The 15,685-nt window shown below is 33.2% G+C and overlaps 1 protein-coding gene across 1 annotated transcript; it reads left to right on the top strand.

Annotated features, from left to right (window-relative positions):
- The first annotated feature begins 397 nt into the window (after window positions 1-397).
- Window positions 398-3,096, top strand: LOC112744188 (protein BPS1, chloroplastic). Its single transcript, XM_025793734.2, has 2 exons — window positions 398-658; window positions 1,796-3,096. Exon 2 carries the CDS (start codon window positions 1,808-1,810, stop codon window positions 2,864-2,866), a length of 1,059 nt encoding a protein of 352 aa, XP_025649519.1. The 5' UTR covers window positions 398-658; window positions 1,796-1,807; the 3' UTR covers window positions 2,867-3,096.
- The last annotated feature ends 12,589 nt before the right edge of the window (window positions 3,097-15,685 follow it).

Below are 15,685 nucleotides of genomic sequence, written 5' to 3'. Positions count from 1 at the left end.
CGTGTTTCATTAAAACAATTAGCGTCTGCTTATTGGGACTTTTCATTTTATATTTTTAAACTATTAATATAATTTATTAAAAAAATCATATATATAATACAATAAATAAAAAAAAATATACTTTAGCCATAGTGCATAAAAATATAATTTAAAGAGACTAACTTCAAGTCTTCAATTACTATTAATCAACGATTAATCTTATCTAATCATATCTTTACATTTAATGAATAAATTATAAGAACTAATTGTTAGCGTTGAATATTTGGTAGTTTTTGCTTTAAAAAAAGAAAAAGAAAAAACAATGGACGGCAAAAAAGAAAAAAGCAAACAATGGACGGCATCCAAAACTAAATAAATAAAATATAATAAAGGTAAACAACGGCTAAGTGGCTAACCCACTAAATAATAATAAAATCAAACAACGGGAACAGCAATTTGTTCATCACGTACCAACAAAATAAAGACACGTTTCAATCCTTCACGAATTCAAAGACTTAGCGAGGGTAATGTTATCACAGCATCTCCCTCACCAGCTACCTCACAAAGTTAAGCCTCAAGTCTCAACTTTTCCCAATTCAGAGACTCTATATGCAAAACACCAAAACGAAACCCTAAGTCAACTTTTTATCGATCTCGATCGATTCGATTCTTCTTCAAGGTCCCTTCTTTCACTCCTTCATTCTCTCCATTTTTTCTTTTTCGGATAATTTCTGCGGTTTTTCTTGACGGAAATTCAACAGAATTATGTTTCATTTTTTGCAATTTTATTTTGGTTGTCTTTTGTGGAAAATCTGAAGATTGGTGAAGTCTTTAGTTTCGATCTATTCTGTAGATTAAGGATCTAACGTATTTTATGAGGTTTACATCTTTTTTATTTTTTGAAGTTCGCGGGAAAATGGAAATAATTTTTCCTTGAATCATTTTTGTATGATGATTTGGTGTTTGATTTTTCTGTTGATAGGGTCCAGATGAGGGGATGGAATGATAGATGGTAGATTTTTGCTAGTTTTTTTCATTTTTAGGGTTTTTCAGTTGTAAGCAGTGATGTAGGAAAATGGAAGGATTTGGAGGAGAAAGACTTCGATTGGTTTTGGGTTATTCTGTCCTCCACCCCCCCCCCTTCTCTCTCTCTCTCTCTCTCTCTCTCTCTAAACCACAAATTCTTTTTAATTATTGTATTTTAATTTTCATTTATAGGGAAGGATTTTAGCTAATTGGCTGCTAGTTTCTTATTCCCATATGGATATAAAGATGATGAGAATATTTTTCTGATATTGGAATTTCTGGTTTTCCAGTTATGGGTACTTTTGGTGTTAGATTCTACTTACTATATGCAGCCTGCAGGTTATTTAAGATAAATTGGTCAAAGTTTTCTAATAGCATGATACAGCTTGATTTCAGAAAATGAACTAAATGTTTATTGTCACAACAAAATAATTAGATTGGGGAAGGAGAGGATAAATGGTATTGGGATTTGGGAGTTAGTTATTTGAGAATTGAGATTAACTATGTCAGGATTATAAGAATGAAGGAATTGGGAGTTAGTTATCTGCATTCTGCCTTCATCCAAATTTTTTATTTTATATTTTATCTTGGAGAAACATGCTATTGTAAAAGGTGTAGTTATTATGAGATATTAGTCCACGAATGACTACTAATTGTGTTATTTGTGATGTTTTGCTAACTAAAATTTTCATTTGATATGTGTTGCTTGTCTGCTCGATATCTTGAAATTGTATTGTCGTTCTTCTTCAATGTTGTATCTTACTTCGTAATTTGTAATCTTCCTCCACAGTAAAACATCTAAATGAGCCGTCCCCAGGAACCACACAGACCATTCTTTCCTTTTGGAAATCCTTTCCGGATGATATCACCTAAAGGATCTGTCTTGTCTCCTCAACTTCTGGCAGTATTACATGCCTTTGAGGTAACCCTGGGAGAAAGGCTGAAAAAGCTTATGCCCAAAAGCAATGATGAGATCCTCAGTTTATCTTGGATGGCTTTGGCTATGCAAATGCTTAGTGAGACTCATAATGATATTAAAACCCTCATAGCAGATCTTGATCTTCCTGTTCATGATTGGGATGAAAAATGGATAGACGTGTACTTGGACATCAGTGTAAAATTGCTAGATATATGCATTGCATTTAGTTCTGAGTTATCACGTCTGAACCAGGGTAATCTTTTACTTCAATGTGCATTGCATAATTTGAATTCTTCCTCTTCAAAGCAGTTTGCCCGAGCTCAATCTTCACTTGATGGTTGGAAGAAGCATATTCATTCTAGGAACCCTAGGATTGAAAAATGTGATGGAATCTTGGATAATCTTGTCGGGTCACTTGATCTGCCAAAGGTCAAAAAGTCTCCCAAGGGGAAGGTTTTGATGCAAGCTATGTATGGAGTAAAGGTGCAGACAGTATTTGTATGTAGTGTGTTTGCAGCAGCTTTTTCAGGCTCTACCAAGAAGTTGATAGATTTGGATGTGGCTGAAATATATACATGGGCTCCAGAATTTATAAGTTTGCAAAATCTTGTAAATGAGGAAGTTAGAGTTAGATTTTCTAGTGGGCAATTTACTGTGTTGAAGGAGTTGGAAGCAGTTGATTCTGCTGTTAAGGAATTATACCCTATTATCCCTGATGTGGTCGACCCCATTGAGACAGAATTGGATCTGAAGACTGTTGAGCAATTAGGCAGAGCGACGGAGAAGCTTTCAGAAGGATTAGATCTTCTTGCAAAAGGAGTGGATGGCTTTTTCCAAGTGGTCTTGAGTGGTCGTGATGCCTTACTATCTAATCTTAGATCAGGTGGAACTCTCTATGATCGTGGCTCCGGGGGTAATATAGGTGTGCAAGCAGTCAATTGAATGTCTTGCAGCCTGACCCTGGTACATACTAAAGCATATAGGTACTTGTTTTTCCATTTTATGATTGATGTTTTTCAATCTTGTTTGGCTTATTATGGTGTCCAAGTTAGCATGAGTAATAGGTTATATGGTTGTTCTATGGTGCTAAAATGTATATGTCTATTGCTATGTGTAATTGCATACAATAATATATATATATATATATATAAGAAAGTTGTATTGTGCCCAAAGATGTTTATTCCTGTGTGATCTGGCAAATCATTGTAGTCATCAGCTCATGAAATCTCTGGCTATCCATTTCCCTTCTGGCAGCAAGTGTCCTCTTATGAGTTGTGACGTGTTTTGTGCTTATGTTACTCAATATAGCATGCTATTATTCATTTATGTTGTTATTTTTTGTTGGTGAGCTTGCATTTACATCTGGGATTTTTTGCCTGAAAGTTGATTAACATTTTTATTAGGGTATTGTAGTTCTTTTGTTGTTTCATAGACTGTGGACTTTTGGTATGTGTGTGTATATCACCCTGAAGCAGTTTTGATTGAATATCATAGAATGGAGCACGTGTATATCACTTACCTTTTCATATGATATGTGATCTGACACTGAATCTTAATTAACAGTTGCATCTTGGCTGTATCCAAGTGCCACAGCTTTTTATCTCCTCACATCTCAGCTCACAGAATTACTCAACGGTATGTTTTGGTTAATGGGAGATTAGAAGAAGCACTTGCAGCCTGGCTGCTCTTGTTGAGATCTGTGAAAACTGAGTTGCTGTTGAGATCTGAAAGCTGAGAAATGAGTTTTTGGTAGGAGAGCATCTATATCTCTCTCTGATCTGAGCCAATTATTCACTCGGGCTCAGTTTGCAGTCCAGAGAGAAGCTCTATGCCCCTCGTTTTATGTCTTGCGTCGCAAGCCCTCTGTTTTATGTGGTTCATTAACCCCCCCTTAATATGAGGTGGTAAAGAAAATTTTGAAGGGAATAGTTGGGGAAGACCACATTCCTGAGCTGAGATGAGATGGTTACACAGGGTACCTTGAAGGGATCAGAGATGGAACCACACCACCTGAGAGTCCTCTTCCATATCTAACTTGGCTGGCATAGCTCAAAGAAGAGCTGTGTCCTGAAGGGGGCGTGGTTTGGGGAACACATTTACTATAAATTTTACCATGAAATATATCAAGAAACTCACTGAATATTGATTAAAACCGATACACTTCGCACGTGTGGTTTGAACAAATGTTTCCTCAATTTAGGTTACTTTGTGCTCACATTTTTAAGCGGGCAGACGCAACACCACCCTGCATAGAACTTCCTTAAACTCTAAAGAGTACTTCATGTTCAAAAAAAGAACTCTAAAGAGTACTTTGAAAGGAAGAAATGTTTTCATGAAGGTAGAAAGGAAAAAAAGTGGGTTTTCTTTGTTTTAAATATAAAACAAATAAATGGATCCAATAATATTAGTTTGCAAATAAATTCGGTTTTCGTTTTTGGGTGGTTCTTAACACACTTATATCAGGGGTCCTCTCTGTTGGCGGGATAAGTCCGCCAATTTTCTTTCTGTTTTTGTTTAAATTAATTTTTTATTAATAAATTATTAAATATTAAATTATATATAATTTTATAATTATTTTAATAAATTTATAATTTTTAAAGATATAAAAAAATTTATAATTTTTAAATTTACAAATATTAAAGTCTTTATAATTTTAAATATGTAATAAACATATTCATGAATCAAATTTTTGAAACAAAATAATAAAATTAATATTGTAAAAAATAAATCAAACATTATCCAAAACATATGATTAAACATCATTAAATCTCTAATCAATCAAAAATCAAACATAGAATATAATTTAAATTATAACTTAAAAAATTTTCAATTATCATTTTTAATTACAAAAAAAAGACGGATCCGTCAAAAAAGTTTGCCCTGCCTTCGAAACCCACCAAAGACCGTGGATTAGGTGAGCTTTTTAATTACCGGTTTCAAATTTTTAATTCGACCCGCTTTTTTGGCGAGTTACGCGGGATAACCCGACGAATTTTGACCCGTTTGCCATCGCTACTTATATGTCTTTCTTTCTTTTTTTTTTTTTTTTTTTACCAAAGATATGAGACTCAAACCCGTAACCTCTTAATTGAGTATGGGGAGACTATGTCATTTGAGCTATTACTCATTGACCTACTTATATGTCTTTCAACGGTTAAAGTGATTCCAAATATATTATTCTAACGACTAAATATTTGCTATAAATTCTTTAAGGATTAAAATTATGTTATATGTACCTTTTTTGAGAATTAAATTGATGTTATGTGTATTTTTGAACGACTGAATTGTTCTTTTAGTCTAACTCAAATTTTACATTTTTTAAACCGTAATTGGTGCAAGGGTAAATTGGAAACAAAACAAGGGAAAATACTCTTGTTCATTGATAGCCTGTTATAGAGATATATAAAAAGAGAGAAAAGGGAGGAAGAGAAGAGATTCCTAACCTTATTAAATGGATTGATGTAAATAGATTGTATTAGTACCTAATTAGTACCTAACATATAGATCATGAAGAAACACGAATGGTATGGAACCAATTTTGAATTTTTGATCAATAACCCAATACCATATGTTTAGTCAAATTGTTTGTTAATAGGTTTTTATGTGTTATCGATTTGATCTGAAGTTTTAATTTCAAATTTTCAATGAAGCAGCTACCAAATATGAAGAAACCATGGACAATTAATAAGTGTTAGGTGCACTGTTGTGACTTCTGCATTGCACACTTAAAGTGTTCTGGTTAAAAATTCATTACAAAAAAAAATTCACAAAGCATAGGGATAAGATAACATTTTGCTGGCGTAATTTTTTAAAATATCAACCGCTGGATTAAAAGTTTATATGCTATAGATTATCGGTAAAAACTTCATATCAATACCGAATTATCTAAACTTTTATATACTTGAAATCAATATAATGTATTTATTCAAAATATATACAAAACAAAATTATCTTCAGTTACATGTTTATTAATGTCCGGTGAAATTTTGTATAGATAATATTTACTATATTGAAAACAGTAATTGGGGATTGTGGCTTTTAGAATGGGTTAGAGTGGGTTTAGAACTTTCAATGGAGGAGGGAACTCTACCAGTGGAAAGCTGACACATTGGATCAGATGCTTCAGGTCTTGCAGTATGTTAGATTAATAGCAGATGTGTAAGATAGAGTGGTGTGAAAATTTGACAAGGAAGATGTTTATTCTACTAACTCCTTTGCTCAGATTTTGCAGGAACAAACTATGGCTGATGATATCCTAAGCTACAAATTCACAAAGAAAATTTGGAAAGATCTGGTCCCGCCAAAAGTAGAATTGTTCTCCTGGTTTGTATTAGTAGGCCGGGTAAATACAAAGGAGAGGCTAAGTCGGTTAGGGATCATCAAAATGAATGATAACATATGCGTCTTGTGTAAGAAGGATGTTGAAATTGTGCTACACTTATTTGCTACTTGTGAGTACTCTTGGCAGGTGTGGTGCGCATGGATCAAGGAGTTTGGACGAAAGTGGACTATACCAAACACCTTAAAAGACCACTTTGAGAGCTGGCGGACTATGCTGTGTACAACAGAGCTGCGTAAGTGTTGGCAAATTGGGTTCTTTTCAATTTTATGGAATATATGGTTATGTAGAAACGATGTTATATTCGAGAACAAGACAACAGACGTGCCTGAATGTGTAGCTAGATCATTCTGTTCTGCTAAGGACTGGTGTGATTCTTAAGTCATATTATTGATGGTTATACCGAATGTGAGGGAGAGAGAAAGAAAAGGAAGGCTAAGGGTTATTATAGGAAAGTTTTATTTCTATCTGTTGAAATTATAGCATATAACCACTATATAAACGTTTGTAGAATTTCAATTCAATCATCATCAACAATAACAACTACATTCACATCTTCTTTTCATATTATTATTATTATTTTATTTTATTTCTTTTTCTCTTTAGTAATTATATAGCGAGTGCATTATTGTGAGTAGTGTTCAATTTCATATTACTTTGTAGCTATTAGAAGTCAAAATTCCGCAGCAGACTCAACAATTGGTATCAAGAGCCAACGTTATATTATTCATTATTTGAGTGGTAAAATTCAATTTTGAATATAATGGCTTCTACTAGTAGTAATGTCAAAGTAGGCAAATATGAAATCGAAAAGTTCAATGGGAAAAATGATTTTTCCTATTGGAGGATGCAGATGAAAAATCTGCTTATATCACAAAAATTACACAAGGCACTGGCAGGAAAAGAGAAAAAGCCGGAGGAAATGAAAGATGAGGATTTAGAAGAATTAGATCTTGAGGCGCGGACAGCAATAATCTTATGCCTTGAGAGGGATGTTGCTTTTTTGGTAAATGAAGAAGCAATTGGAGCAGGCGTTTGGTTAAAGTTAGAGAGTAACTTCATGACGAAAACTCTAACTAACAGGATCTACTTAAAATCCAAATTGTATACATGCAAGATGGAGGAAGGCACCTCAATCCGAGAATATATCAATAGGTTTGACAGGATCATATCAAACTTAAAGGATATAGATGTGAAGGTTGATGATGAAGACCAAGCACTCATATTGTTACTTTCATTACCGAAGTCCTATGAAAATCTGGTGCAGACATTGATGCTGGTGGGTGACACTCTGACCATGGATGAGACGAGGGCATCACTTTTAGCGGATGATCTACGTAAGGTTGCTACAAGTGTAATGTCATCTTCAAATGGAAGAGAGTATAATGATCAAGCACAAGGATTGTTCGCGGCTAGAGGAAGGACTAATGAAAGAGAAAAAGGTAATAAGCATGGAAAGTCTAGGCCAAAATCTAGACCTCACGCAGAGAGAACATGCTTTAAATGTGGTGATGCTGGACATTTCAAAGCAAATTGTCCAAATAAGAAGATAACTTTCAAGAAACAGAACAACGACAACCCAAAAGAAAAGCAAGAAGCAAGCTACGTCTCAAATGATGAGGAAGATTGTTACTCTGTGACAGAACAATCTTATGAAATCTTCGATAAGTGGATTCTTGATTCAGGAGCCTCTCACCATATGTGTCCAAATAGGAAGTGGTTTACTACATATGAAAGCATAAATGGTGGCACAGTTTTAATGGGCAATGATCATGCTTGTAAAACTGTGGGGTTTGGTACTGTAAGAATCAAGATGCATGATGGTGTCGTAAGAACCTTAAAGGATGTGAGACATATTCCAGACTTGCGGAAAAATCTGATCTCCATATGTTTGTTGGAGAAAAATGGTTGCAAAATAGTTGCGAAAAATAGGGTACTGAAAGTTGTTCGTGGTTCTTTGGTAGTGATGAAAGGAGTTCGTCACGGTAATCTTTATTCTCTTTTGGGGACAACGGTTATAGGTGAGTTAGCAGTTGGAATCGGTAGAATTAGAGAACAAACAGATTGCACGAGAATATGGCACATGCGGTTTGGATATATGTCAGAGAAATGTCTATCATTGCTTTGTGGACAAGGTTTGTTGAAGAATATGAAGAAACCACAAATGGAATTTTGTGAGCATTGTGTGTATGGAAAGGCACATAGGGTGAAGTTTTCTACAAGCAAGCATAAAAGCAGAGGGTTGTTAGACTACGTGCATATTGATGTTTGGGGTCCGGCTAAAGTTACTTCCAAGGGTGGTTCCAGGTATTTTGTTACTTTTGTTGATGATTATTCCAGGTATGTTTGGATTTACTTCCTCAAACATAAGAATGAGGTATTCGATACTTTTAAGCGATGGAGAGCAATGGTTGAAAACTGAACAGGTAGGAAGCTGAAAACTCTACGATCTGATAATGGCACAGAATACACGGATGGGGCTTTCAAGGAGTTCTGTGACCGAGAAGGCATTACAAGACACTGGATAGTTAGAGAAACACCACAACAGAATGGAGTCGCCGAACGACTAAATCGTACGCTACTTTAGAAGGCAAGGTGTATGCGCTCTAATTTCGGGTTAGGCAGAGAATGGTGTGCAGAATCGGTTGCTACAGCTTGCTACATAGTGAATCGATCCCCACATTCTTCTCTAGATGGAGACACACCTTATAAGGTATGGTCAGGGGAACATGCAGATTACGAGAAACTCAGAGTCTTTGGATACACAGCCTATTATCATGTCAAAGATAATAAGCTTGATGATAGAGCTAAGAAGGCAATCTTTTTGGGGTATCTAAGAGGGGTTCAAGGCTATCGCTTAGCAGGGATGTTACCTTTGATGAACGATCTATGGTAGCTTTGTCTAAAGATGTGGTGCCAGATGATGGTGATGTTGGAAAAACTTCAAATACTCAAGTGGTGGAGATAGAGTCTAAATACCAACAAATAGACTCTAATAATGTTCATGTGGAGCATCCTAATGCTACTCGAGATGACGCAGAGGATGAAATTGATCATGAGAAAATTCAGCGAGAAAATGCACATGCATTACAACATCAGCAGCAGGATTCTTTGGCATCTACTAGGCCAAAGAGGAATTATAAATTTGTTCAGAAGTTCGGGTCAGACAAGCCTTTGAGACATTATGGGCAGCTAAACTTGGTAGATTATGTACTCTCAGTGGAGGATGATGAGCCGGTCACCTTCAAACATGCTATCAAAGACAAAGATAGAGAGAGTTGATTGGTCGCTATGGAGGAAGAGATGCAATCTCTTCATAAGAACAAGACATGGGATGTGGTCCCATTGCCCGTAGGAAAGACTGCAATTGGTTGTAAGTGGGTGTATAAAAGAAAAGAAGATCCTACTAAGTCAGATGGTACAAGATTCAAAGCTAGGTTAGTAGCAAAGGGATTTGCACAGAAAGAAGGTGTTGATTACAATGAGATATTTTCTCCAGTGGTGAAACACACTTCCATACGGGTGCTTTTAAGTCTTGTCGCTCATGGTGATCTTGAGTTGGAACAATTAGATGTGAAGGCTGCATTCTTGCACGGTGACTTAGAGGAAGAAATCTACATGTATCAACGTGAGGGTTTCAAGGTTGAGGGTAAAAAAAGTCAGGTATGTCGCTTGAGAAAATCGCTATATGGATTGAAACAATCTCCTCGGCAATGGTATAAGCGATTTGACTCCTTTATGTTAAAACAAGGTTTTTCCAGAAGTAATTATGATTGTTGTGTATACATTCGTAAGCTTCTTGGAGGTGATTATATCTATCTTCTATTGTATGTGGATGACATGCTTATTGCCTCTAAGAGCAAGGTAGAGATAGATATGTTAAAGGTTCAACTTGGTAAAGAATTTGAAACAAAAGACTTGGGTGCTGCACGAAAAATATTAGGCATGGAAATTAAAAGGGAGAGATCAAGCCAAAAATTGTTCTTGAGCCAAAGAGGATACATTGAGCGCATCATTGAAAGATTTGAAATGAAAAATGCTAAATCGGTGGTAACGCCGTTGGCTCCACATTTTAGGGTCTCTGGTAAACAATCTCCCACAACAGCAGAGGATAAGGCTTACATGAAAAATGTACCTTATGCTAGTGCAGTCGGTAGCCTAATGTATGCTATGGTATGTACACGCCCAGATATTTCACAGGCAATAAGTGTTGTTAGCGTGTTCATGGCAAACCCGGGTAAGGCACACTGGGAAGCAGTCAAGTGGATATTAAGATACTTGAAGGGCACCATTGACACAGGTTTATGCTTTAGTGGAAAATCATGTCAAATCAGCGGCTTTGTTGATTCTGATTATGCTGGTGATAGAAGACGTTCTACAACTGGTTATGTATATAAAATACAAGGTGCTCCAGTTAGTTGGCGATCGATGTTACAAGCTACAGTGGCACTATCTACTACAGAAGCTGAGTACATGGCAGTAGCAGAAGGGGTGAAAGAAGCATTGTGGCTAAGAGGTCTTCTAGATGATTTGGGGTTAAAGCAAGATTGCGTGGATCTGAATTGTGATAGTCAAAGTGCAATTCATTTGGCTAAAAATCAGGTTCATCATGCTCGTACCAAGCATATTGATGTTAGATATCACTTCGTGCGTGATGTTATGGAGAAAGGTGACATTTCTCTTGTAAAAGTACACACGGATGAAAATCCCGCTGACATGTTGACTAAAGTGGTGTCAAGAAGCAAGTTCCAACACTGTTTGAAATTGCTCAATATTGTTCCATGTTAGGCAGTCATTGTCAAATGATGCAACCGAATACGAATACCATTCTTTGATCGTCCAAAATTTGCGTAGATTTCAAATTGTGAACGAGGTGGAGAATTGTGAGGGAGAGAGAAAGAAAAGGAAGGCTAAGAAAAGGAAGGCTAAGAGTTATTATAAGAAAGTTTTATTTCTATCCGTTGAAATTATAGCATATAACCACTATATAAACGTTTGTAGAATTTCAATTCAATCATCATCAACAATAACAACTACATTCACATCTTCTTTTCATATTATTATTATTATTTTATTTTATTTCCTTTTCTCTTTAGTAATTATATAGCGAGTGCATTATTGTGAATAGTGTTCAATTTCATATTACTTTGTAGCTATTAGAAGTTAAAATTTCGCTACAGACTCAACACCGAAGATGAGATAGGAGTTGTTTGATATTATTGTTGTTGAGCTTTTTTTTCAAAAAAAAAAAAATGATTCAATGGTTGAATCTATAAAATATTCATTTATGAAATGGTGTCGTTATATATAAACAAAGTCGGTGTCCTATATTATTAGTTTAAAAGATAGCATCGAAGAAATAATATTGAATTTTACTAAATGGTTAATTAACTATGGCTCTAAAAGCAAATGAGTTCAATTCATCATAATCCCAAGATTTACGATTGTCACAAGCTTTCATACGGTAATAATTTACCATTTTACCACAATATTCACAAATGAACATTAGAGAATAAGCAAGAAGATGGATGGTTGAAGAGCCATAAGTCATAACCCTCAGTTGGTCTTGGACGTTATAGACTTATAGTTCTACTCGTTTTCATCTCCAAGTTCAACGGTCAACATTATGACCAGAGTGAAATAGAAAAGAAAAGAAAAACAAATACTGACAAAGAACTAGGAAGGAAACAAAGCATGCCACTAAAATAAACTTTTATTCACTCCATTATTTCGTTGAAATTGGGATGAAGAATTTTGGCTTGACATTGACTTTGAAGGATTAGGTAGGTAATATCTACGAAGCTTACAAAGTAGCTTGAGTTTGATGAAATCATTTACTTGACTAGCATGATTGGTTCTAGATTGTTCATTTTGCTTTATTAAGATTATGTGTCATCCACCTTGTTATTAGGTTTACCCTTCTAATTAATTATAATATTTTTCAAGAATTGAATTACATACTCACTAAGATCATATTGCAAATCTAGTTAATTATTATTATCTAATATCTTAGTCTTTGTGGTGTAAAGTTTTTTACTACAAATTGCCTTTAAATATAATATTTGTATTATCATTTCATGTAATTTGACTGAGAAATTTGCAAAATACTCTAAGATCATATATATATAATCATATTTCTAAACAAATACTTGTATTTGTATATATCTAGGTTTAATGATTTTTAGTTTTCTTCTCCTAAAAGCTGAAAAGGTGCTTATAAGAAGAAATTAAGGTTGAAAAACAAAATTGTTATCTACAAATAAGTTACATATAATTATACATGAATGTATGTATTGTTTGATATATTTTTAATGTGTATTTTATATTTTAATATATATTATATACAGTTAACTGATTTGATGTAAACATAATATAGTTAGGGTAAAAAATTCAAATAAACCAAGCTGAAAAATTTATTACCCAAATCAGCCAAAACAAAAATTATTTCAGCAATCCACCAATGGCCATTTATATATAATTCGAATCAATATGATTCGAACTACAAATACATGTAATTCGAAACAACTTGCTTCGAATTACGTTTGAATGAATATGCATGTAATTCGAATCAAGTAGATTCGAATTAGAGAAGGGTAAATCGAATTGACTCGATTCGAATTAGTAGGCTCATGTGACTCTATGGAGTTCGAATCATATTGATTCGAATTACTAGTGAGTTGCCTATATAATGCTACGTTAGTTGGATATATATCAATTTTTTTTTTTCACATTCTTACTTGGATAGTTGGATATATATCTTATAGTTGATACAAAAAATATTTATTGTATAATTTTATTTTTCTAAAAATAATATATATATATATATATATATATATTTTGATGATTACACAATTTTAGAAATATTTAAAAAGTATTATTAAAATTAAAATTATATTTTTTATTATTTGACAATAAAATTAAAAATTAAAAATTAGGGATTAATATTGCTAGGTAGCCAATAGTTGTGGTGGCAAATTTGTACCCTAACAAAAATATTAGGAATTAATATTGCTAGGTAGACAAAAAAAACAGCCAAAACTTGTCTTATTTAACATTAATTATATAAATTTGGTTACAGAATATTTTTAAAATTACACAGTAAAATAAAATTATATAGTAATTCGAATATAGAAATATAATTTAGAAAAAAGTATATAAGCCAATAAATTATAACTCAAATGACATAATTTTTTCATACTAAATTAAGAGGTTACAGATTCGAGTCTCACTATCTTGATAATAAAAAAAAAGAGTACATAAAATTTTATTTAAATTTATTTTTAAATTTATAACTGGTACAAGAAATACGCATATTTAAACTTTTAATATATCAAAATTTTATTTAAATTTCAATCTTTTTGATTTGGCAACTTCTTTCATTACTTATTTAAATTTTTCGTTCATTAGTTTTATTTCTCTAATCCTTATAAATTAGATTTCAAACTGCTATTATTCTATTTAAAGTAACAACACGCTAAAAAATAAAATATTGGATTAGTACAGAGAGAGTCTGCTAGTCGCTCTTTTAGAAAAAATAGCATACTGTTCAAACTCTCGTACTCACTTGTGCTCCCACTCTCTTCTAAAGAACTTGGAAACGTGTTGTTTAAATTCTCTTTATGAAATAGTGATCGGTTTCAAATCTAACTAAATAATAAAAATAAATTAAAAAAAAGCGTATAGTTTAGAAATGTGAATGATTTATAAGGAATGAAGATTAGTTGCTTAAATACAACAGAGAAGAGAAGAGTTAGTTGATATAAATAGCGAAAAGAATGTAAAATATGAAAAATTCGTATTTAGTAGAGGAGGATTTTGATACCAACAAAACAAACACAATTTCTATAATTATTCTTGTATTTAAATTTTTTTGTAAATTTAATGATACAACTATAATATTTATTAATATTTCATTCAATCTAAATAGTAATAAAATATATAATTTTTTTAAAAATTGATCTAAATTAAATTATTAACATTTTTATTATTTAAAAAAAATTATATTTTTATACTTACAAACACATATCTCAATTAATTACATATCAACTGCACATATGAGTTTGTAAGTATAAAAATATAATTTTTTGATATATATGAAAAATAAAAATATAATTACATATCAACTGCACATATGAGTGTAATTAATTTAGAAAAATAAAATTATATAGTAAATATCTTTTGTATCAACTATAAGATATATATCCAACTATCCAAGTAAGAATGTGAAAAAAAAATTGATATATATCCAACTAACGTAGCATGATATAGGCAACTCACTAGTAATTCGAATCAACTTAATTCGAACTACCTAGTGTCACCAATATTGAATAATTCGAATCAATATGATTCGAATTCCATAGAGTCATGTGAGCCTACTAATTCGAATCGAGTCAATTCGATTTACCCTTCTCTAATTCGAATCTACTTGATTCGAATTACATGCATATTCATTCAAACGTAATTCGAAGCAAGTTGTTTCGAATTACATGTATTTGTAGTTCGAATCATATTGATTCGAATTATATATAAATGGCCATTGGTGGATTGCTGAAATAATTTTTGTTTTGGCTGATTTGGGTAATAAATTTTTCAGCTTGGTTTATTTGGGTTTTTTACCCATATAGTTAGTTGAAAAAATTGTGAAATGAATAAAAAATGTCACTTTATTTTGTTGGGTTTTTGGGTTCTCTTCCTATGTGGAAAAAAAGCACAAATGTAAGTATCCAAGTCCATGAATAGTTGAAGTGGCTGAGGTGAGTTAGGGTTGAGTGAGAGATGTCTCGTTTGCAAGAAAAATACCAAACATTAGAGAGAAGAGAAGAGAAAAAGTCATTTTCGCACATATACAAAGCTGTCTCCGTAAATTGGTCTCTGCAGATTCGTTAACCGTTGGATCGATCTCAAATTTGGATAGTGTATTCCACACATCTGGTTCTTTGTTTTCACCGTTCGGATCTTTGATTGGAAGTTTGTAATGGGAGATATTGGTCACACACAGCAGCTCTATTTTTGTGGTATTTTCATCTTCTTGTTCTTGTTTTGTAAGCTTTGAAACTTGGTTGTTTGGCTTGTTGTATGCACGTTTTGTGCAGTAATTTATGACTCTCTTGTAACCTATTTTTCATCATAGTGAAGCTATTTTTCTGGTCTTGGTGACTCGTGGTTTTTACTTCTCTCGTTGAGGAGGTTTTTCACGTTAAAAATTTTGGTGTGCTAGCTTGTCTCAAATTTCTGGTTTATGTGATTTTTCCGCTGCTATTGGGTATTATTGTGCTGGTATTAATACTTGTTGTGAGTAGATATTTTTACTCCTCTAATTCTTGCAAGTAGGAAATTGTGTGTTTTATTCCTATCAATTGGCATCAGAGCTCAGTTTTGGGTATTTGGTTATAACTTACTTGAAATATGGAGGCAAATAATTC

This window comes from Arachis hypogaea, chromosome 14, assembly GCF_003086295.3.
Source record: "Arachis hypogaea cultivar Tifrunner chromosome 14, arahy.Tifrunner.gnm2.J5K5, whole genome shotgun sequence".
Lineage (NCBI taxonomy): Eukaryota > Viridiplantae > Streptophyta > Magnoliopsida > Fabales > Fabaceae > Arachis > Arachis hypogaea.
This window is presented reverse-complemented; position numbering and strand designations above follow the sequence as displayed.